The following is a 26551-nucleotide window of genomic DNA, read 5'->3' on the forward strand; positions in this document are numbered from 1 at the left end:
AGGGCTGATATCGGCGGAATATTTTGAAATGAGTTTAGATACTTCAATTGTAGGAAAAAAAACACCTCTAAAACAACAGCCACAAATTTTGAAAATGATAATTAAGTATTTTAATATTTCATACGTGCATGGACAATCCAAAAAATGCCAACATATTGAGGTAGTATTACACAATTTGGTCGAGTAGACCAACGCGAACTTCTATTAAAACTGATAAACATTTCCTATTTTAAGTTATCTCAATGTTATTTCATTTCTTACCATCTTGTATTCGATGAGAAACAGGAAATTTACCGACATCTTTATAAGGGCATCCGATTCTTGTGAGTCATAGACTAAAACTGACACTAAAATGAACCATTTGAGACGTAGCGTGGTTTTTTTCGTACTAATTGCGAGAATAAACCGCGTCTTACATAAGGGAAAGTAAACTAGCTTCAACTCTTAATTTTACATATAATCACTGAGGGAATATATATGATAGATAGAATACAGATTTAGGTGTGGTGTGTGCAGGGAATATATATTATTTCCTGCCTAGCGGTTGATCATTTTTCGGGGTAAATTAGTGCGAAATAATTTTTGGAAATATTTGGATGGCATGGGGTACTAGACTGGGTCGATAAGTGGAAGTATATGTGAGGCATGTCAATAACAAACCTGCTGGCCCATTGGGCGCGTGTTGTAGTTTCCGTATTCCATCTTGGATGGTCCCAGAAGCGTCGACTGGAGTGTCAACTGCGCTCCGCCGCTGAGCGACCTGTTGAAAACACAAGCAAAAGACAATTATTATAACTAGAAACAAACCATGAACACATTATATTTTCCTCTGAAAATCATGTCACTCACGCAAGATATAACTTATAGCCTTTTCAAGCTAGGAAGAATTACATCTTGCCTCTTATCCAACAGACGAGGAAAGACAAGGATAATAAGTCGGAACTCAAGTTTACCCGTTGAGAAGACTATTATTTATAAACAATTCAGTCAATTGTTTATTTCGCTTAACATGATTGTTTACGATTTAAGGTTCGTTGAAAGAATGACACGCACAAGTCATTATGGGATGCCATCATAAAATAATGGCAAAGGAAAACTGGGGAAATATATACACTCCACCTAATCAACCGTAGGTCAGTGATAAAGAAGGCTACAGGAACACGGGGAACATGGTGGGAGAATGTTAAAAAATTAAGGGGAAGAACGGGATAGGAGGAGGAAAATTATGGCGAATACCTGGGAGGATGATAGGGAAATTAAATCAATGATGGCCCGCATAGGGAAACCGTAATTTTTCATTTCTCAATTTTTTCTCAACATTTTTCAACAAGAAACATTTTTCTCAGGATTTCTTATTGTGTATTTTCAGACGATTTAGAGTTTTCTTGTATTTACTGAAAACCTCATCAGAAGCTGATTGAAGAATTTGTTCAATTAAAAACAATATATATCAAAAATCTAATCTTTGCGAAAACTTTAATTTGAAGACTATAAGTAATATTCGTTTAAGTTGAAAACTGAAGCTGAACGAATAACCCTATACTCTCATTGCATTGTTATATGAGAACAAGACGAAAAGTTGAAGGGAATAAAATGCTGAATAGACGAATGTAAGGAATCCTTATTTCCTTGCGTAATTTGTGACCACATCAGCAGGGAACTATTCATATGCGATAGTTCGAACACCCCGATAATACATTATATGGAAAGGTAATATTCAGACCTTACCGCATAACGATCTAACACTCCCTATCACATACCCTCGTGGTGGCTTACATAATAAGTCGTAGATACGCGTTAAGGTGATCCTATGAATGCTTGTTTCATGTGTTTTGATTTTACTCGCTTATTTCCTTGGGATTTTCTCATTTTATCTTTCCATGGATGAAATACGAAGCAAATACATCGAAATAATATGAGAGGAACAACGATTTGAACTGAAAATACAATCCTCACTCTTACCATTCATACAAAATTGAACGCACTATGCTTACAATCAACAATCAAGTTGTTCTGACAAAGTACTCTTACTACTGCTCAGCATGAAATGAAATTTAAGCGTACGGCAAGTTACTCCTAGTACAGCAAAAATGAAATGTGCTTTGACACAAGAAACTTCAAAGTAACTTTATGTCTTGAAGGCACTGATTACAGATTTAGCCGTTCGTCTAGGTAAATGGTTAAAGTTCGTTCTTCCTAACCTAAAATGAGGTGACACGTGAAGGAAGTGCCTTAAAGGGAAAACGGCAAAATGACACTCCAAATGCAGTGAGTCATTCCACAAAGGGTGCAGTTTTAATGTGGCTAAATGAAACCTTATTTCGGCGCGTTTTATCCGCTGCACGAGCTCGTAGACGTCCCAGTTAGAATTCGTAATGAAAGATCTTTCTGAGGAGGAGAAAAAAAGAGACCTGTGGGTGAAATTCAAAGATTGATTGTAGGGACAAATTTGTCATCTCTCATATCGACAACATTTCACATTCGGCAAAACTGCGCCTAGGGAGACTGCTTTCATCTTTTTCTGTTATCCTTCTGAGATATACATTTTTCACCTGGAATAATAGAATTGGGAATTACGTAAATGGGCTTTGTATCACGTTTAACCGTTTTCATCATTATAATACATCTTACCCGGCAAGTTTCTGCAGGAGCGTGAGGCGTGTTGGGTCACCAACCATGAAGTAAAAATTGACTTATATGTCCTCAATAATGTTTCCTACTGTTGGGGTCTCAAATTATGTGAGGGAAAAGGATTTTCTATAGCGATCGCTTCAAACATTCAATTTTCCTTTAAAATGAATTCCTTCCGGGTCTTCCACCATGTTATACTCTCTATTTCCACCAAAATTTCGTTGAATATCATCTTCAGGGCTTCTGAATCTTCAGAAACCCTGGAGATATTGAGTGATTTGGCCATCAAAACGTCGGTGTACGAGTAGATTAAGGATCTACCCCGGTGGTTGACTCGAGAGGTATTTATTCAGCAAATACTTCGGGAAAGAAAAAAATAATATATATATTTCATCAGTTTCCTTTTGATTTATGATCGAGATCTCACCTGAGGGTCTTAAACAATCTACACATCTCAAGATGAGATATAAAAAACACAAAGTAATACCTCCCCTCGATTGTTTTATTGGAGTATTTCTTCTCTGTTTTTTGATGAGTCCTAGTTTCCTTAATGCCGCATCACAGATGTTTCTAAATTTTTTCTACTTGTCAAGTCTTATGATCGTTTGACTCCTAGGTATTTTACCCGGTCTCCTAGGTCCTTTACCCGGTCCGCAAATCTTATTTATATCTCTCCGGGTCTTTAACTTATAGGATGTATGTATTTATCTTTCTATTATCTGATTATTGCGCATTTTTCAGATTTAATAGGAGATTTACTCTTTAGAATAAGCCCTAATATTGTTGAGATTGCTAGAAAGAGCTTCGTAGTCAATTTTTGCCACGTAAATAGATAAATAGGCATTACAGATAGAACTTTCTGGAGGAAGTGGTGCATAGCACTCTTTTTTCGCTGCATCGTTCATTTTATAGCAAAATACGGAGAAAAATGAAAACTTTCAACTCTGCGATGAAATTAATTTCCGTACACGTGAAAAAAATGAGGAAGTATTCCAGTATTTCTTTCAATTAGGGACTATACATCTCCCAAATTTCAGTTTAACAGGCCTTTAAGAGCTACGCGTTCCTCATTTAACGTGTACAGGAATTCTTTTAATAATGAGGCGTCGCGAAATATACGCGACATTTATGACAAACAAACAAATTTTGTTTGAACAAAAAAGTCTCCATGAAAATATTCCCGGAAATTATTGCCAAAAATGGATGTCGTCATTAAAAGATATATTGAAAATAGATGGAAAATGAACTCCTTTCCATTTCCTGCGGTCTTTCCTCGGCTTATTATGCCTCCATTTTCTTCCCAACCTGAATACAACCTTCTTTTTGACGGTTGGATGATAGCTGGATGAATAGCGGAAATTTACGTTGGTGCTAGAGTGATGATGTGGAAAGAGAACGGTCGAGGGTTGTCAGGAGGTAGAGGAAAAGGATGAGAGAGCAGATGTGGTAGGGGTGGTGGGAGGCAAAGAGGGGAAAATGCAGTCCATTAGAATGAGATATTAAGGATTGTAATATGTGAAAGGAACCTCCGTCGTCTATTTTCGATTTCGTTTTGGTACCTTGATTTCAGGATGTTTTCAAAGGAAAACTTTTGGAAAATGTACCCCGTGGAAATAAGGGAAATAATACTTCTCTGAAATAGCCCTAAACATACTTTTGTCATTTTGCGATACGCATTGTTGAAAGTAGCCTTCTCAGCACTGAGGAATTTAAAATCAAAGCAACGGCGACCCTAGGATAGTCTCTCAGGCGTTTTTTTGCGAAAAATGTTTGATTTCCATTACACTGAAATTATATCTATTCAATTTCCGATTAGAGATTTAACTCAGTGTGTTAATATCAACACTGCCGTTGCCGTCTCTGTGTTGAGACCAGTGTCGATAAATTAAATTAAGTACCAAATTTGAATTGTTTTCTCATTTTACTATAATAGATAGAAAAACGTTGAAGATACTCGCATCTTAATGAAGTACTCAAGATTAGTCTAGACGAAAAAATAAACAAGCCGATATGGAAAGGTCTCATTAGTATGAAAATTTGCTTTTGTTTTTAGTGAACGGGAAAATTATATACATATCAAATCAATTGTTTAAAAATATATTTATTTATTATTTATTAAAATTAAGTATATATTGCATATTTTTTCAAAATAATTTCCGATTATTGTTCACACCACGGTATATTTACCAGTGCATTCACTTTAGCCGAGGTTTACCCTAAGTTGTTTCTGTCAGATGTGGGTTTTTTGGGAAATTCAAAATTTATTGGAAAAATGACCTTCGGTAAACAATGCAATATCGTATTCCTACCGACTCCAGCCGATTCAAACACAATTCTAGCTATAACTTGGTTGTGAATTGTAAGATTTATGTTGCACTTATTGGAGCAGATTCAACATCAACGGTGGTAGTACTTCAATTTAAGTGCGGACGAGTATGACTCGGTAATGATGAATACATTTACAAGCTATGATACCTTTTTTAAGAAACATTTGTTAAATTACGTTAAAAATATTTCACTCACAGTTGCATTGATTAGTGCAAGTGCATTTGTATCTACCGCAGAATTTCGCTAATATATCGGTGCTATACTGAACTTTGATCTGCTAAAATGAGGACACTTGGAGGAAAAACGAGAAAATGAGGTTTGAAAACCGTAAATGTCGTTGAACCTTAGACGCGTAAGATGTATCGTTACGACCTGTCATTACTTGCCCTTTAAATATTATTTTTCTTGACAAAACATAATTCTAAAATAATTTAAAAATAATAGGTTCATTATTTTACGTAAAATAGAAAACTGATGTTAGAAATAGAATAACGCATTCTAGACTTCTTTTGAAATGTGTAACGTTAGTTTTCATAACGTGTAATACTGTACAAATTTGACAATATTAAGGATATGAATGGCATTAAAAACTATAAAACTTTGAATATAAATCCGTTAATTCCAGGCAGTTGTATTTACTATCAAAATTGCTCGCGTAGAGCAAATTTTACTCCGAAAACTGAGAACTCTTTGGCAGATATAAGGACGTATGGCAATCCCACGCTGAAGCTGTTATCGTGTTATTCTCAAAAACTGGGGGAACATCGGCAGTCGGAGACGAGTGAAACTCAAGCTGACGACGATAAACCCCCTTATTATCATTACCTCTTGGAATACCTGATAATACCTATAATACTGCCACTTAACTGGACACATCCTCGGGCGCGATAGTTCACTGAAGACGATACGTAACTGTAGGGAACATACGGAGAGAATGAAATAGGAAAACCAAATACAATTAACAAGTGTAAATTAATGGTAAACCGCAAAGGAGTTTGTATGGGAGCTAGTGTACTTGATGTCCACTCCAATCAAGGGCCCGGGTTTGAATCCCGGACGTAGCAGACTCTCTTTTTAGATATATACTGATGGATGAACATGTATATTTATAGAGTATCATGTGGAAAGCACTTCAAAAGGAGTACTTTTTCCGCCGGATGAGACGTTAAATAATGTGTGATCTCATGGCGCCTTTTTTCAAAAGTAGGCTAATATCGACGCCGGGCTTCCCTCCCAACCCTTCTTCCGATCCCAGAAAATCCTTCCTCTAAGCTTGGCCAGATCTAAGGAAAGAGGCGTGAAATCCAAATTTTATTGGGAGAAATTACCACAAATTCAAGGTAAAATGCCGGGCACAAAGAACGAATAAAAAAATTTCTTTTCTAAATAAAACGATTGTTGATTGGAACACCTTGCCTGCAAAACTATTCGAGCCCTTACCTTACATAAAGCATACTTTTAAGAAAAAATGTAAGCAATTTATGTAATAATTTGATTGATGTGTGATGTAAAATTATATGTAACAGCTTAATTTTTTATTTTATCTTTTTTTCTTGCTAATTGATTGATGTTAATGAAATGGGGATTTTCTTGTTTTGTGTTAGAGATTTGTGTTTGGAAGTTCCCTTTAAGAGTACTTTTGTTTAATGACCGATTTTACTTATTATCTTTTAGGATTACTTGGAACTTGTGTGCCACCTGACACTATCTGCCCATGTGAATTTTAATAATAATTATAATAACAGAGTCCCCGCTTATTCCCCAATGGCGTAAATGACTTCAAATGTTGGTCGCCTCTCCGAAGAACTACCACTTCTAATAGAAAACGCAAGAACATGAAATAATGAAGTAATTGAAAAATGTGGCAGGCAATATGACTTCTGGATTGTGAACACGTGATGATGATGATGAGTTGTGATATTACTCAATGCGCCTCGATAACACTAACATATGACCACTTTATATTCATTTTCTACTGAATGTCGATGCTGGAAAATGAATATCGAAACGTGAATGATGGCCCTGTCATTGGTGTGGCTGGCGGGTTGGCGAGGGACGGGAGAAAAAACGGGGAGAGAAGGGGCGGGGGGTTGGAAAGAGGGGGAGGGAACCTGGAGGGAGTCACTTGGGGGATCATGTGACAGTTTGGTGACAAAAGAGGACGACTATCCGAAAGGAGCGGCACGTGTCATGTTCCCCGATTTCCCGATGCGAGAATGAGAGGAGGGAAAAAAATCATTATCGACTCTCTTCCCGACGGCAGGGCTCGGCTAACGAAGGATGTGTCGTTTGGGCGGGTGGCCTACTCTTTTGCACGAATCCTCTTACCAGGGGCCCGGTTCCCAAAGCCACGGGATCATGCATTGAGAACCTCGCTTTAAAAATCCTCTGAAAAACACAATTAATTGAAATATAAATATGTATGCATGTATATGTATACATATAAATATATATTCCATTATAAATATGGATTAAATCTCCTGTGTAACGTACGCAAGTAACAAATGCCGTAAAATTTACCACCATCAACACACGGCGTATAAATTACAAGGACTTGTATCTTTCTGGTATTAATCATTGATTGCAGCTTTCAGAAACTGGCCCAGAGAAAAATGAACTATTTTTAATTTTACAGCCAAACCAAAACAGCCAAGTTGGTTTTTAGATTGGATTTCAAGCGAAAGAATGTATACAATGGAAACAAATATATATATATATATATATATATATATATATATATATATATATATATATATATATCAGCAGTCATTACTTCTATATCTGCAGATGAAGACGGATTGTTTCCGTCGAAATATCAAGAAAATACGTGTGAGTGTTCTTTTTTTGTGTTTCTATATTGTGTGTTACTGTGTATTGTACTATTAGGCACTTCCGTGTTACGTCTACGAAAGCATATATATATATATATATATATATATATATATATATATATATATATAAGTCAATATTTGAATGCCCTACCTCTGTATTTCCCAACTTGGGGATTGCACTCAATGTTGGGGGGTAATAACGAGTACATCATATGGGCGGTTAATTAGAAAATGATGTTGCCTCATGCGTCATCTCTACACTGATATGATGAAACTGTACGGTAAATTTGTATTCATTGAAGGAAATAAAATAAAAAATGTTTGACAATTTAATTTTTTATAACCAAGTCCCTATTGATATTTTACTTTTCAGATATTTTACTTTTTTTTTGTTAGGGAGAAAGTATCAAAATCAATATTGACTTGAGGTGGAGCATGACCCACAAAATGTTTGGAAAATACAGCTCCACTCATTACATTAGGGCCAATTTCTATGCATGAAATGTGAAAACTATTACAATCTATTGGTACGTATGTTGAATAGATTATCGATTGATATCGCGGTAAATAATTAATTTTTTTGTGGGTCGTGGTAGTCCAGGGGGTAGATTGTTGGACTGCTGACCGGGTTCGATTCCCGGGCAAGGCACTCTGGGCACCTGCAGCTCCACCCAAGCTATGTGATTTTTCGGGTACCAGATCTTCCTGGGAAACCATAACCGGCACAGGGAAAGGAACTGGCCCCCCTACCCTGATGTGTGAATGTCACATGCCGTCGGGCTTAGTACTGGGTTAACTCTACCATCACCTACCAAACCGACCTTCGCGTTGATTACTGTGTTTATGGTTTTTTAAAATATTTTTTAGCAGCAATGTATCTTACATAGCAATGTATAATACCAAACATAAATGCCCTTACGTAATTTCGGGGTTGATAGAGTAAAAAATAATTTTCTGATTTACCCGAACCCTTCTCGTTCACGCTAATTTATTACGTACTATTCTAAACTTGCATACTTATTTCATCTCTATCACATTCATATATATTGTTTCATGCATGACGATGCAACTGAAGAAGCTATATCTGAGATTAAACCGGTCGTATCGTATTGAAGTGTGACGAAAGCCACAAGGTTTTACTAATTTCGTTGGTTCTTGAGACTCCTATTATTCCTCAGCCGGGGAATCCCTTCGATCACATTCAATTGTGAATTTCGTAGTATTTTTTCCTGCCTCTCTCAAACCATTTATTCTTTTCTTGCATATCTGTATGGTGATTCAACGCTCTCCTATTCTGTCAACATGATCGAACCAACAGGATAATGTATTGAAATGTAATGAAATAATTGACTTTGTAATTCCACACACTTTATTTAAAAACACACGACCCAGGTTTCGACGTTGAACGTCATCATCAGGTGGTCCTCATAGAAGCACGCTGGCTATATATACCTTCTGATCATAGGAGGGGGGGGGTTGGTCAGAGAGGGAGGTCGGAGGGGTAAAAAAGGTTACAATGTAGCTGGGAAGAAAAGAGAATTACATTTTTGATTTAGAAGAGTGGTAGGTCTAGGAGTGGGGAGTGGGAGGGATACAAAATTTCGTTGGCAAGATCATCTTTCCAACGGACACATTTCAAAATTTCTAACTGCTCCAAAGCATCGAGCCTTTGACCTTTTTCTTCAAAATGAATAATTTTTGTCACAAAGTCACTTTTGTGATCACTTTCGATGAGGTGTTTTGCAAAGAGGGATGTTATGTTCTTATTTTTTACACATGTTTGGTGTTCTTTAATCCTTTCTTTAAATTTCCGTCCTGTTAGGATAATGTAGTTTTTTCCAGGGGAACAGAGGAAAACAGGGGAAAATATTATAGCAGTATAAGCACACCACACCATCTTTGGATATAGTTCCCCAAAACCCTTCCTCGGAGAAACCATTAGTAATAACCTTTTTATTCATACGCATTCATAAGATAAAATAAAACATCCAGGGGTATAATGGCGCGTCGAACCGTTAGTCTATACGTTCATCACTCCTATTCAAGCGAGCTGGAAAACTGAAATTTTGCTCGAATAAAGCGTGTCGTTTGGGTCTCCCAAAAAACTCTCAACCGACTCACTGCTGGCAGCTGCATAACTAGCTGACGAAAAGATGAATAGCGAAATGTATTCGTTGGTATGCTGAGGGGAACGCTTAAGTGTCACTTTAGCACATTACTCCCGACGCATTCTGTATCATTCGCGAGACTATCCGAGCGTGCGCACGTTCGCTCTGCCCCCAACCCACCCCGCCCCCTTTTCCCTCGCGGACCGTTTTCGCGACGAGAATCCGCGGAACACCCAGTCGGCCCACTCCGCTTTAATCACCGAAATGATGAAAAAAAAAGAAAGTAATTTTTTGGATGTGAGGGCCTGGATACATTTACAGCGTCGGCGACCGGGGACGAGGGACGCGGAGGAGGAGAGTGGGTGGGTGGGTGGGGGAGGAAGGAGAGAGGGCATGGTTAGTAAAGAGGGGTGAGGGAGGGCGGGTTGAAAGGAAACGTGACTCCTAACTCTTTTTTTTTATCTCTCTCTCGAGGAGCAGGCGAGGAGTCCGGGTGGGGGGAGACGGTGGGGAGACTAAGTGGGGAGAGATGGTGGGGTGAGTTCTCATCAAATGACGCCATGTGAGCGAAAGCGGAAAGCCCTCACGGATCATTCTTCCAGTTCGGCCCCCGGTCATAATGACGTCGGAATCAGGAGAGAAATTCCCAGTCCGCGTATTCGCGAGCATTTGCCCGGGAGCATTCGTGACATAATTAATAACTAGTGCGCTATCCGAGGGGAAAGGGGGGAGGGGCGATTGAATATTTCGACGATTTTTGCTCGCAGTCTGAAGCACAAAGATTTCACCGAGGTGTTTCAGGATGATGCATCATCAAGGTGGCATAGGTGCGTCGAGTGTGTTTATATTTTTGCATGCATTAATTTCTCTATTGTTATCCCACAACTTTTGGAATTAAATGTTGCTCAACAGAGAAACTACAAAATGCAAAACATGAACTGAGTAAGGCAATCACGAGTTTTGAGAGAATGATTATCGTTTATACCACCTCAGTAATGAACCCGCAGGCTGGGTTGAGCTTATAAGAAGATCTTTAATATAAATTTCTTCTTGATTTTAATTGTTTGGCGATTTTTACGTAATTTTATATCTCTATCTACCTCATTCATAATTCATTTTAGCTGTAAATTAGATTGATCCATATGAATTCGATAAAGTGTAGTATGGTTCGAAAACTTGGTCTTCAAGGCAAGAGGATAACCTAGATTTGAAGTGTTCGAGATTTGAGTTTGGAAGGGGACGAAAATGTGAAATGGACGGAAAGAAAAACGAACATAGTTCAGATGTCGTGAGGGAGGAAAGGACTATTAGTTGAAATCCAAAGGAGGCAGACAAAGTGGATGCAGGGTATATTGAATGACAATGGAGAGAAGTTATTGTAAAAAACTAAGGCTATGTGGTTACACGGAAAGAAGAAGACTAAGTCAAACGTTGAAATAGGAGGTAAAAGCCAAGAGCAGATGAAATAATTTGCCTGACATGACAGTGTATCGAACCGAAATGGCGAAAGTAGACGGTGCATTAGAAAAGACTTGCATTAGGCTTAGAGACGTTTTCTTGAGAAGGAGGCCTTTGAAGATAGTGTCGTTGAGTAAGGGCACTAAGAAATAACTTATTAAAATTTTTACATGGGGCATGATTTTATACGACTCGTAAACAGGGTCGATGAAAAAAAATGATAGACCTTATTTGGAGGATTTCCAAAAGTGGGTGTGGAGAAGATTGGAAAAGGTAAAAATTGACGGAAAGAAAAGCGAACAATGTTCTAGGCATGTTGGGGGAGAAGAAAGGGTTTCTAACAGAAACCCAAGGGAGGCAGGAAAACGGATGCAGGTCATACTTAGTTGAAATGGGAAGTTGAAGATTTGTGTTAGGAGGAGATTTCTTAGTGATGAAGATAAGCCATAATACCCGAATTTTGGTTTGATGGGTGAGTATATTTGACAGGTAGCTCACCTAACACCTTATGCGGCGTGTGAATTTCGCCCATCAGGTTTTGGGCGTGGGAGTTACTTTCGCTGTGGTACCTTTGGTTTCCCAGGAAGATTGAGTACCCGAAAAATTACACACAATAGGTGAAGCGGAAGAGGATCAAAGGCATAGCCCGGAATTAAACCCAAGCCCAACATCAGTTGCCAAAATGTGCTCTACCCAATGGACTACCATACCCCTTAATAAAAATATTAGGAAGAAAAGAATAGGTATGTTAGATATAAGGAATGAAGGAAGATAGGAAGTTGAAGAATGGCCTGTTGTAATGCAGCTTTTAGAGTATTTAGAGAGCCACAAATGACCCACAGAATCGATTAAAATACCTTGGTCAGTAGAATACTGTCAATCAAAATCTTATCGATGGATTTAAAGAATTTTGAAACGACAGCTGCGTGGATTATGAAGCAAAATGCTTCTTCTTTCAACTGAGTTATACATATACATATATGTGTGTGTGTGTGTATATATATATCTTCGAAAAAGAACGCTCTTTAGTGACGACACAAATAAGTATAAACAAACTTCGATTTAAAACGTTTACACACAGAAACACAAACAAAGGACACTCACCTCGTATATGTGAGTTTCCTTTCTCTATGTTTCTGTGCATAAATGTTTTAATCAAAGTTTATTTTGTATATATAAACATATAATATATATTATATACATGCATATAATATATATTATATATACTGTATATACATACACATTCATGAGGAATGGCAAAATACACTCACATGCCCTATAGATCAGTCACGCCAAAGCTCTAAAAGATGGCTTATCTCAAGAACATTTGATTTGCAAATTTCTTTCATTTTCTATAAGTGGGTTCCCGTCTCGCTCTTATCTATCTTCAAGAGATTACGTGCAAGGACGAAAGGCTGCTTCAAACAACACGGAGTATGTGGACATTCATTTGAATAGCTCTCGAAGACTTGCTGCATTGACAATACTTTCCCAAAGAACGAAATTCAATCCTTTCTACAAAATCCCATTGGATAATCGCTCACGTAAATGAAAGTGAAATTCTACGGACAATCTCCATCTATTTATAACATTCGGGAGTTTGGCATCGTGGAATGTGTCATTTACCGTGTATTATTTTTCAGTCGTGCGTGCTATAATAATCGGTCCCGATCCCTCGCGGACGCCAAAGGGTCCAGCCTGGCTGGCGTCCAAAATATTGAAGATTAACGCGGCACTTATGTCGCATATTGCGGTGAGTAATATGCTTAGTGAAGCCGTTCTATCCATTCACCGAAGTCATCAAATTGGATTTTTTTTTGCGAAGTCCTGAAAATTTCTTCTTCATATTTCATGCCTGTAGGAAATGTTCAAATGAAATTCATTTCACCGGCACTTCCACAAGCAAGAGCACTCGGAGGAGCCATATTACTTCGAATGCATATTTTTGAATGGACTTCAAAGGGATACCGAATCGATAATGATAACTTCATATGAAATTCCCTCCATTTCGATTTCCATTATTATTTTACCGAACTCTCTTCTCGGTTGCTCTCTTTGTAAGCAGACCATCTCGCAGGTGTAGGAATGTTCGCATTTTAACGTTCTTGACGTATTTTAAGCGTAGACACCCTAGTTGATGTAAGTTGTTGCAAACTTCAATTTTACCCCTTGAATTATTTCACGGTTCTGTTAGAAACTAATATCGAAGTAATATTTTTTTGCATGTGTGCGGTAAAATGCACCCTGGCCGTGGACTTCAGGAGAACGTAGAGTGAATAGTCTAGTTGAGCTTTATTGGCACGCGAAAATCGATTTAATTGCTCTACTGAACGATTTAAAGTCTCACAATGGGAAAAATGGAAGGATGGCACAAGGAAAAATGGCCCTCACACATCATCCTAGCTTACACAAACACGAATTTCCCTCAAAAAAATCATTCCAGAATACAAAACAGCAGGGAAGATGATCATGTCATTTATCCAACCTGTGCTCGAATTGAGCTTGGGCGACTTGCGACTTGTGAGCTTGCGACTTCGTCACTCGAGTCAGTGATTTAGTCACCTGGCCTAACTTAAAGATAAAAAAAATGACTTCTAATTCACAAGATTTAAGATATTCCTTTCCGGTTTCTACGCATTATTGTATATTAGAAGAGGATGAAACTTATGCATACTCTCTCTGCCAAATCCTTGACCAAAATAACGAATTATTTTTTTAATTAAACAACTAATACAAAAAAATGAGGTTGGCCTTTATATTAGATGATATAAAAGGCAATATTTAAGGACGAAAATACATGCAACTGATGTATCAAACAACTATGGTGTACTCACAATTGAAATAAAGAACATAATCACTGAACCATCATAACATCTGTGAATACTATAAAAAATTGGAAAAGGTAATCGTTCCCATTGGTTCCCTATTACATCGTATTTATCAATAATTTCACTAAATGATTTAAAAAATAATATCTTGTTTCAATTTGAAAGCTCATAATTATAACATTAACGGTGTCTCAAAAAATCAAATTTAAAGGAAGATATGTCAAAGGACTATATGTAGCTAGAATGCCAGAAAGTTCCCCTTAGAAAAATCCTATTTCGCCTTTGAAGTATAATGATCGGAATTCCTTATTTAATTGGGTGAAATATCCCGCAAATTACGATTTACTATGAATTAGGAGTATTAAACATTCCTACTATGTTCTTATGTGAAAAAGAAAAATTTCAAACTCCAATCTAACGCACCAATTATTAGAAACTATAGAAATATTTATATAGTATATAGAAATATAATAAGAATTCATGTGTATAAGTGTACGTGCGGTAATGCATAAGCAAACATTTATTTGTATATATGCGTGAATACCCAAATAGTTATGCACGAAAGGCTGATGTTTTAACCACCTCCGCCACACGCCCCAGGTTCGGCTTACGGGACATTGTGTAGATGTAGGACATGGACTTTGAGAGAGTTGAGTCCGAAACCATCATTGATTTCGCCACATCCAACGACTGAGTAGCACGAACCGTAGATTCAGCTCCACCTCCTATCGACGCTCCGATCGAGGAGGAATTACGATGGGAGCCGTTAGAGTCACGAAGACGGCAGGAAAGACAAATACCAATGGATTTAGAACAATCGAGTTTACTAGTGATACAGCGGAGCTTTTATGGCCCCTACATTTCAGGGGAAGATTGGACAACAATATACGAAAAAACGAGGGAAAGACCGTGACTGACAGGCACAGATATACGTTCTTGCTTTAAATGATACGCACTCGTAACAAAATCAAACGTATCCACACATAATTTCTGGTGCTTGTGTGCTAACATCCCCCACCACACGCCCTTGGGCGGTTCGCGTGATACTGTCAAGGAGTAAATATTAGCTCCTTGGCGGCTTAGTTGCTCAGGTCAGCGATTTAGTCGCCTGTAGCGACGCCGGCCTATTCCGGGGACGCAAGTCGCTCAACTCGACGTTCGGGCCGCCCAACGTGACGACTAAATCGCCAGCTCAGCGTGACTGATTCTCTCCCTCCATTCGCCAAAATCACCCCAACTCCGACCCCTTATCCCTCTTAACTCCCGAAATCCCCTCCCCCTATTTTCATCGCTCTCTTCGCCCCTCCTTACACCGTCCTTTCCCGCCTATCCATTGAGAGAAGAGGGCCACTGCAGGATACGACATTCGGGTCGGGGGAGGTGGTAAGGGAATGAGGGGAGAGATAGGACCCTGAGGGACCCCGCGTGGGAGGTCCGTTGAAGGCTCGAAGGGAGGGAAGTTTCTGGGTGAAGGAGGGGAATATGAGAGGGGTGAGAGAAGAACGGGCCAACTCCGAATGGGGTCTACCCTCCCCTCCCTGACCCAGATAGGCTAAGGAAACTCGCCTCTCTCTCTCTTTTCTCCCTTTACCCTGGAACCCTATATCCCCTCCCTCCCCCTCGGACCCCAACCACATCCACCGTAGCAGGAGAGAGGATGAACCGCCGACTGAGGGAGCAGGGGGTTTGGGAGGGGACAGGGTTACCGGCCGGGGAGGGTAGGATCATGCGAAAGAGCGCAGACGCCGAAGTTTGAGGGTTCGATCAATGAAAGGGAGAGGAATGGGGAGGGGTAAGTGTAAGGGGGTAGGGGGTGGATGAGTGAGGGGAGGAGTTGAAGAGGGGAGTGTGACGGGGGAATGTATTAGGTGAAAGGCGTGTGGTGGCAGAGGGAAATTGTGAGGAGAAGGATAATGGTGGGGAGACTTGATAAAGGGTTGAATAAATTAAGTATTTGTAAGAGAGGGGCAGGGATGAGGGGAGAATCATGGCGGAGAGGGCAGGTTGGGATCAAAGCATTATGGGTTAGATATTACCTTGCATTTTAATATCCGCACGGAAATATTCGGGATACTCTTCGCAAGCGCAAACTTACGATTAAAACGATCTTCTAATGAGTGTAACCGCACCCACGGCATTGTTGTACAAATGTGACCTTTAACGTGGCAACTGCGCGAAAATACTGCTCCTGAGTTTCATCAGTTTCATACTATAGTAACGAAATGTCATCGTTAATGTCGTGACTGAATCAATTATCACAAATGGTTTTGATCTTACCCGTATCCCTATCTCGTTCTGCAACCACTATTCGTCAGATAAGATGATCTACTCAAGAAACAATCAAAATATCGAGGTATATGCACATCGAGGAAAATCCTATGCAGATTGGTGGGGTGAACATTGAAGTATCTTAATTGACGGACATTTTTGTACACCTTTCACTGAACCCTAACGGCAATTCAGAGTGGAACATCAAATCACATTTAAAGAAAGGAATTGATATCCGTACGACCCGTTTCAAATGCAAATGTATCATCATAAGGGACGAAATATCAGACAAATTTTATCATTTCGCATTACATTATTATGCTTATTCTTACAAATTAGTCTACCACAGCAACTCAATCCATAATGAATATACACAAGCTGAGTCAGTCAAACGCAAGCGAGAACACATTAAAATAGAAACTGGAAACTCTCAATAAATTGGTAAAACAAGTCTCCAAAACTTTATAAATGCATGAAAATGTTCCTTTATACTTTGAATTCAAACTACAATCGAATAAACTAGTAGGAAATTGGTCTTCAAAAAACACTTCGCCGATTGAAGCCATTATGTAAGCTCATCATATAAGTTACTACACGACGTCAAATGCCTGCGGCGAAAGGTTTAGACTTAACCCCACCATTAGCGGGAATTTGAGCTGGGATTAAATTTAATAGATCCAGCAAAAACTTTATAGGTGATTCAGATGATGTCGGAAGTATAAAAATAGCAATGTAAAAGACGGAATAATTGAGGAATATAATGTCGGATATTAATGATTGGAGTGTTTAAAAAGATAAATGGTTGAATACATAATTATCGTCACGCAAGCCGCGACCTCATATTTGCCGTAAGGTTTTGGGAAAAGAAGTTTCTTTGATGTGAAAATATAAACCGAGAGGCAGTGTAAGAATAAAGTTACATGAACTAGATTGATAAGTCTATTCTAACTCTATACGAAGAGAGAAACTACTGTTTGATTATGCCGTTTTTGTAAGCAATGAAAAGCAATAGTTTACATCCTAATTGAGAAGAAAACGGGAAATACTGTCAGTCCATCAGACGACAGGTAACAGCTGATGCGTATAAGCCATTATACTTCATTCATGAGTACGTGCGTACTATATACGTCAAACCAACACTTTTCATGTGTGAAATAAGTGAGGAGTGAATTCCACCTGAGCCATTTTGGGACAATTGCCTGAGTCTCGGGAGTTAGTTCCCAGGTGCAGGATGAAATTTCACCGCAAGCGATTTGGTCTGCCTGTGCCCTGTCATTACTGCTGCCTTTATGAAGTCCTCCAAAAACTCTGATAAGGAACCCGAAATAGGAGTAGCCTGTGGTAGTCCCTGGCGTCATGTTGGTACTTATGTTGATACTCGTATAATTGCCGTTCTCTTTACGAGGCCCACATAAAAACGAGGGAAGTTACCCATTCTATACTAAGAGTGTGGATATCTCCATGTCATTCATAAACATCCCTAACTTTCCCGTAAATAACCTAAGGACGCATGTGTATCATTTTCATTTCTTAGAACTGCTCCAACTCCAAACTCCAACGTTAGGTTTTTAATTCACCCGAGGTAATTTGATAGTATTTCACTTTTTTGTTTCATAATTGTCACAGTAGCAAAACGGCGAATCAAAGAAATTCAAAAGTCGATAAAATTAAAAAAATAAATTAATTGACTCCGACCAAAGATAAAAGGCTTAACAAAGATGCATGACTTGTGGGGGAAAACATATGAGGCCTTCAGGCTGCCCAACAATACCAATAAAAAGCTACGGGGTCGTACCCCCAATATCAGTCGCGTCGACGTCCCGCAGGGAAGACGAGGTCATAACTCAGTGTTTACCCGTTTTATTTTCGGGCCGAGCAATTTTTCCCAAAATATTTCCCAAACCCAAAAATTCCATATCCCCTGCCGGAAGAGAAATCCTTATCTCTTTACGAGCAGCATTTTTACGGCTGGCGACACAATCGCAATCACACAATCTCCAAGCCGAAAATCTATATTTTTTCCCCTCCTACATGAGCCGATAAATGAATTCCCGAGAGTCTTCGCGCGGAAGGAAATACTCGTATGACTTTGCTCCTTCCCACCGATAATTAAGTAACTTTAGGTCGAAGTGGAGGGGTTGAAGTCTATTTGAAAAGTTACCACAAGGCGATGAAATGGGGTTGATTTGGCGTAGAGCGGGGAGGAGGGAAGGGGACTGAGAATGACGAATGACGGGGGTGAAGGGATTAGAGCTATATAAAGGGACGGACGATTGGAGAGGTTTGTAGTGAGAGAGAAGCTACATTTTACAATCGGACCTACATGTACATTAATATGACGTAATCGCAGGTAATCCACCAAGAAAATTAGCTTGAATTAACTTTTGATACTATCTTCTAACAAGTCAATTATTTTCATTTATTCATATACCCGGATCATATTTTATTGCTAATAGATGAAAATGAAAATAAACAAAGCGGTACTAGACGTAGTAGGGGAGTAGAAATGGTTGTTCGAAGAAATCCAAAGAATGCAGAGAATTTTGACAGGCGATGTTGAAAACTATTTCAGAGGGAAACACGTCAGGCAAGTGCGGTAGGGGAGGAAAAGGATGGCTATGTTGGATGAAATGAATGGAAGTAGAATGTTTACGGAAATGAACAATTTATTGTAGTCTAGGGTATAATGTAGTGTCTTGTTAGGCGAAAATAGGAAATTTCGGCGTATTCATGCTGTGCCTATCCAAAACCTACCTTAGGCTACCAGACGTAAAGGAAAAATAGCAAATAATCATTTATTTGTTGTATATTAAATTGATTTCTACTAACGATTAGGAGGTAAAAAGCTGAGGTTACCATAGTGAAGCTGAACGTCGTATGAATGAATTTGAGTACTTCAGAAGTCTTTAGTGATCAAAATAGGAGAGGCAGGTTGAAGGACAAGTAGATATTCAATTGTTCCCGGCTAAATGGACAAGTAGATTATGAAAAAAATGAGCATTGGATACACAAGTAGGTGACAATGTGAAAGAAATGCCCTAGTCTGGCCTGTTAACTTTAAGAGAATGGGCGAGGATTGAGTCGAGAAAAAGGAATGGAAGAGTAGAAGATATGATTGGAGGCAGGTCGGGGTGGACTTCAACTGGGGTCAAGTGTGAATGCGGCAGAGGATACTCAAGTAGGGATGAGCGCGGGGCCTTCCTATCAGCACAGGGCAGGGCATGGGAACATTTGAACCCAAAATTTGATAAAAAAGCTTGAAATAATAAATATTGAAAAAATTATTTGTTAATTTTTATTGATTAAATATTGTATTTTTATTGTGAAACGTATTTAAAAAGAAGTAACGTAAAGTCTTGTGTCGAAACATACTTGTATATACACATAACTGATGAGAGATGCAGTAATTTAAAAACTCATCCCATATTATTGTTAGTACAAGTAGTAGTCTATCGGGTTAGGGTAGGTTTTAGATGAATACTGGTACTACACACTTTTATACTCCTAAGTATTAACTAGCATGACATAAAATGTCATTAGACCCCATAAAAAATGTTACAATTGATCATTATTAAGCTTTTCATGCATCATACTTCTCTCTATTACATCCAAAATGTCTATTCTTCTCCCCCCTCACTTCCTAAGAATTCTCCTCTATTACGTCTTCAGAATCTTATTGGCTCATAGAATCTCTTGCTTCCTTTGCCCCGCCTTCTTCACATTTCTGCCAAGTACTTAAGTTTGTTTTCCTTTCCGTCCATTTTAGTTTCTCATTTCTCCTCTACAAATCTCAATAGCCTACAGTGTACTTTCTACAGTCAATCCTTTTGCCTAAAAAAAAATTTGTGATATGTATCACAAAAATTCCTCTCCAAAAATATTCCCTGAAATCGACGCCCATGATCTCAAGGTAAAGAGAATTTTAAATAATAATAACGGGAGAACCTGTAAGAAGCGATTAGGAATGTGTCAGGGGCGAAATAAGCATACAAGATCGGCGCGGTAAGGAAGAAATAAGTGAAATGGAGTAATGTTCGCTAAAAAGTTTAAAATCATTCTATTTTGACTAGCCTACGCCCAAAGAGAACCACGTGAAGGTTAGGCGACACAGTTTGCATGCATATTTCCAGTCACTGAAGCCCTCCATCATCTGCTTTTCGTAATCCATCCTTGGTTTTTCTCTGTTATTCCTACTCTCTATTGAACTTGACAGAAACCCGAAAAGGTCCCGGAAAACATTTTGCAAAATATTACAGACACCCAAGAAAGTCTGACGTATTGATAACGTAATGCAGCTCAATTAAATTAAGAGCCCCGATAAGCGGTCTTGTTTCATTTCGGAGAGTGTGTTACTTGAAATTGGACATTCTTATAACATGGATAACTTAGGTTGACGCTTTACTCTCGTCTGTAGACGGCATGGAAGTGTTACGGCGACGGTGCGTAGCATCCCAAAGGGTTTTAAGGGCGTGTTAATCGACTCTAGACCACACCCAAAAATATAAAATATGGGATTAATAGTCGCTGCCGAGTGAAAACCTCCCCAAAATAAAATGCGGTTTTTGTATATTAATAAGCTATTCTCTTTAGTTTGGCCCTGGTTACTCTCAAAATGCGTTACAACATAAGACAGAATTGAATTTCTATGTTTCTATCACCTGAAAACCAGTAATAATTAGACGTTTTATAATTCGTCGAAGAACCATTCCGGCTTTCAAGAAGTCATGCTTTATATAAATGACCAAGAAATGTAAGAAATGACCGGAAATTTCTATTTACGGGAAATTTGACATGCATTCAACTGAGGTTGATAGAATAATTAATGTCCCTGACAAGCAGAGATTCTACTCGCTGCGTCTGTATATACGACAGAATTTACTAAAGATCAAAATAAAATGTCCAATAATATAAGTATATAAAACACCAAGACATGTCACACTTTTAAGAAAAGATTAAAGCAAAGTTGATCGCCTGAAGTCGTAGCAAGGAAGATATTCTCCAAGTAAGACATGGTGGTACTAGTGCCAGACTTTTGATTTTTAAGCTGAAAGATCACTAGTGATGGAATAAGCCAGATGGATAGAGTTAGCAGGCATAAGGGGCATGAAAAATAAGATTTTCTATCAGAATAAACCTCTATTAACGACAAATAGCATTAACATAAGCATAAAACTATACATGTAGTCTGCTTTTCCAAGAATGTGGGACAATAGGGAGACGGATAAGAGAAGAGGGAGGGCAATTGAAATGTGGTGCAACAGAAGAGTCCATAAATTAAAAGGAATAAACTGAGTAACAAATTAAACAGCGCTTTTAAGAGAGGGTTAAGAGAGAAGCCACCCTATAGGGCAAACTTACCCGAAGAAGAGGGAGTTTGTTGAATGCATCCCTAGGCATGATAGCTTACTGAAGTTCATGATAGAAACACAGATGGGAAGAATTATAAAGGAAGGCCAATAAACTACTGAAGGTATGTAATTGAAAATTCAGATGTAAGGATTAATGAGAGGGAATGAAGAGTTTGGCAGGGAACGGTATGGAATATTCAGGAGAGCTGCTGCCAATCAATCTTCGTAATGATAACCCGAGCTGGTGATGGTGATATAACAGCAAATATTCCATACTCAGTGCTTAACGCCTTGTTATTGATTTTTGTACATAATGCAATATCACCCTTATGAGCAAGAATTTGAAAAGTATTTTTAATTTATATTTTCAAACTAAAAAAATTAACAATACATAAATCAGTTAAAAAAATAATAAGGATAGGTAGTACGTCACTTTATCCTGATTTGAACACAATTTATTTGTATTACGTCCATATATTAGTATTAATAGAACTCTAAATTTGATGATTTCTACATAACTTATGGTTTTTATGCATGTTTCTTGAAGGCCGAGAAATATTTGCACTAAATTAAAAAATAATTATGGTTATGGAAAAAATTATTTTTATGCATATATCTTGGCCCGTAATAATGACGAATGACGATCTTACAAATTTGAAGATTTATTTTAGCTTGCAGTGATAATCTCGAGTAAGTGAATCATTTTTATACTATTTAAACTATTAATTCCCGTGAACCTGCTTAAATATTCTCGAATGAGTACATTGTGTTAACGTTAGAAGACAACAGAGATATAACGCGGATATAGTCATCTTATCAATTTCACACGATTGACTGCCTTCTTACTATAACTTTCCCTACCAGAAGTAAAAGGGATGAAAATTAAATTTACTATGCCATATTGAAACCACGCGTAACTAGTTTAATTAAAAATGTAGTTTCATATGTGGCTACCATAGTCATGATTTTCTCATGTTTAGGAAGAATGTCACCCATTACGCGATCCAAAATGGTGAAGCGATTTCTTTGAGAGAGTCGGTAAATTTCTGGAATCAGCCAAAAAAGCTTCGTTTTTGTGCATTCTTGGTTTTTATATAAATAAGTAAAATATTTCTATTTCAGTTCACCCGCCAGCTCTTATCTCTACTCTCATATATTTTATACGTGAAGGAGCGTCAGATAATGGAATTTAGTGTTGCAAAACGGTCGTGACAGCAGCCTGGGCCAACTTTAATTGCTTCATATCTCAATTAAAAATAAAAACTTAATTCTGAAACTTCCACGGAAGCTTTTCCTCACATTTCTGGTATGATAGAAAGTTAATATTCGATTATTATTGATTGAAAATCCTTCCTGGTTCCATCGTTGTCTGAAAAGAACAAATGAATTATGTCGAATTTAGTTACTGAAAAGAAAAAAAATGATTTTGCAATGAATGCCGGGTAGGGTAACCTTATTTTTTTCGAGTACTGAAGAAATTCGTTGAGGGGAATATTATATTAGCAATTTTCTGATAAGAGAAGGGGCCACGGATTCATTTAAAAGTTATTTGCTTCTCCATGCCCTTGATCCCTGAAAAGGTATAGTGACATCCTTGGGGACAGCAGTGACTACAGCAAATTGCTTTTCAAATGTTCAGGTATTCACAAAAGTTTGAATGGTGAGCATGAATTTCAAAAAATTATTTCCAGTGATGGTGTCCCACATTTAAATAAACTACTTAATCTTTCCGCCATGACAAAAATCTCCTTCTTCCTCAACCGCTTCATAAGAAAATCACTTTAACACTTTAGGCCACAATTTCCAGTGAACAAAGAAAAAAATTCATCTCCTGAGTTTCAGACAAAAGGCTCACTGTTGTTCAGTACGCAAACGAAGGAGAACGTTTCATTCAAAAAGGTTTTCCTAACGAGGGAATATTTTCATAGATTAGAATTTTCAGCTGACGGAAAAGTCTTAGTTACAGGATAAAGGGAGTGTCAAGACCAGCACTCATTCGCGAGAAAATTAGTTTGCTTCCTATCACATGCCAAGCAAAAGAATTCACACATTATCTTTCTTTTTCATAGCGGCCAAAGAAAGAAACAACTTATCGGTGTTTTTCAATTCGCAGACCCGCACGAGTCCATTTAGAAATTAAATTTAGCAAAACTGTGGACTCGTGGAGAAAGGAATGTAGAGGGATTGCGGTAAAACTCAACGTGTTCATCCTCTCAAATTGTTGGCATTCAAATTTAGAAATATGGATTTATTGATAAAGCAGCACAGGAATCATCTGAATCCAGAAAAAATTTTAAATATTATTTCAAGTCAATTGCTTATTAAAAACACAACAAATAATAAGTAAATAATCTTGATTCACTTGGCATGCATTTGGGAATTGTGGTGAATAAGCAAAATTTGCTACTGTATTCGACTTTATGAAAAATAAGTTTCCTATTAAGAAATCTCGTGTGAATACTCTGTCGAGCTAAGAATTTTGTATTGAGAGAAACATTGACGAGGAGCTTCAAAGAGGAAAAAAGAGCAATGACACTTTTGCGCTTATTTTAACAAATTAATATTTATTTTCAAAATGTTGGTAGCCCTATTCAAAAGCTTCTCTCTTATCTCATTGAGTCCTTGAATATTAACAATTCTTATGATGAGGGTAAAAAGAACATTTACACTTCCACAATAAAGATTTAATATTTCACGGCCATGGTTTCCATACTGCGCATCATCATCAGGTAACACTCATCAACATTTTTTCAAACTAAAAAAGTCTGAAAAAATTTAGTCTTGAAAAAATGTTGATATATGTTACCTGATGATGATGCGCAGCATGGAAACCATGGCCGTGAAATATTCAATCTTTATTGTGGAAGTGTAGTTTCTTTTTACCCTCATAATGAAGGAATTACACGAAGATAAACCTGAAACTGTTATGATTATTCTTATGATAACCAGCGCTTGAAAAATAACTTATTTTTATGGTTTTGCATTAACGTGTGATGCACACTTGATGTAAATAGTAGCATAATACACTAATTATTAAACTAAAAACAACCCATTTATTTGATCTCCACTTTCCTTTTTTATCGTGCATCAACCCTAAAATTTCTCCGTTCTCCTCATATCCCCAAAGTAAACCCATTCCTCCATCGTCTTGATTAGTGAATGTGGTGAGGATCGCAGGAAAAACCTTCGTGCGTACAGATTCACCACATTCCCAGATACTTCGTCCCCCCTGAGATTCCAGCTTCCTTGAGATTACGTACGGCGAAGACGGGCTAAGAAAAAATGGAGCGCTGCGAGTATTTCGGGTCTGTAACAGCCTTGGACGGGATCAAGAAAGAAATGTTTATTTTCGTTCCTAGAAATCCTGTTATTTTCAGTAACCCAACAATTCCGAAATGATATATTTTTCTTGAGAATTCTCTCGAAACATCAAGTGTTTAGACAGCTTTAATCTCTATTTCTTCTGGTTCCTGAGATTTTATGCTCTCGTACAAAAGGAATTGATTGGATTGGGGAAGGTAGAGAGAACAAATGAAAGAAGCATTTTGTGCTTTGTTTAAAACTGTCTAAAAATAACAACTATGGGACGACTTCAAATACGCTTTCCTCATGAAATCTGAGCCATGTCTTGCAGTTCTAAAAAAAATATTATTTTATGCTCCAGTGATAGGAATTAACTCAGTAAGTTGTATCACGAATTTTACGGCACATAGGTCATTTTTAGCCCCAAAAGGACCAAGGTTTGAATAAATAGAGGAATAAATGCAAGCAGCTTTACCAGTTATTTAATAACATTAATCTGATGTTGCGAATGATTTGCTAGTTGAACATTTTATTAAAAAGGCACAGACACTGCAAACCTATTAATGATCAATGATTTCCATCTCCTTTGGAATTAAATGTTTTTTAATATAAGGCAATATTTTAGCACTCAGATCCTTTTTTTTAAGAATCTTGGTAAAAATAAAAGGATTTAATTTTATTCAATGGTCGCAAAGAGGCATTTTGCTATCGCGATTAATCATGCCATCTAATTTCTTGTGAACATTTCTTATTTCATAGACATTTTGTTTGCAATAGTTGTTTACGGCAGAAAGTAAAGCATGTTCGGAAAACGGTACCGATCCATGAAGGTTCACCCGTGGACATAGATCGATAGCGAAAATATACGCAAAATTCCTCAAAGTTTTCTAAAAGAGAAGTTAAATCATCTTGACTCCTTCCACAATCAAAGAAATGAACACAAATTTTGGCTTTCGTAGGTGAGGGTAAATTTCACCAAATACAACGTAATTTATCCGTGTTGCATTCGTGGATTCAGAGTGGGGGATGGTTACATCTTTTTTTGTGTAAAAATTAGGTTTTCCACAAAGTTCTCATGATCATAAATATCGTACTGCTTGGGTTTTAGAAGGGACTGGCCGAAGGCGTGGACTCTGCATGCATATAGTAAAACTCTTATTACATGTTATTGTGAAAGTGACAAAATTGAATTGGAATTATAGGGAGAAACGTCACCGGTGGTGTCGCAATCATATAGCTCTAAACAATGTGAGTCCGTAAGCAAAAAATGGCAAAATTCCCAAGTGGTGAGACGGAAGAAAGGTCACCATGTCAGACAATCGAACCGAGGCCGTTGGAGTTAGAATACTGCAAACCTGACAATGAAAGGACCCGATTTTTCAAGAAACCTTCAGAAAATAAAATCAGTGCGCATCCCGAGTTGTCTTTCAAAGATAACTCGGAATGAC

General features: G+C 37.9%; 1 protein-coding gene across 3 annotated transcripts in view; it reads right to left on the reverse strand.

The window, feature by feature from the left end:
• Positions 1–26551, reverse strand: part of jef (major facilitator superfamily domain-containing protein 6 jef) — a 127613-nt gene that overhangs the window by 34388 nt on the left and 66674 nt on the right. For all 3 annotated transcript variants that reach the window (XM_071595813.1, XM_071595812.1, XM_071595811.1), the window contains exon 2: positions 661–760. In XM_071595813.1, coding sequence (XP_071451914.1) covers positions 661–702 — 42 coding nt within the window. In that variant the 5' untranslated portion in view covers positions 703–760. The remainder of the gene's footprint in view (positions 1–660; positions 761–26551) is intronic.

This window comes from Hetaerina americana, unplaced genomic scaffold (assembly GCF_022747635.1).
Source record: "Hetaerina americana unplaced genomic scaffold, ioHetAmer1.1.p SCAF_7, whole genome shotgun sequence".
Lineage (NCBI taxonomy): Eukaryota > Metazoa > Arthropoda > Insecta > Odonata > Calopterygidae > Hetaerina > Hetaerina americana.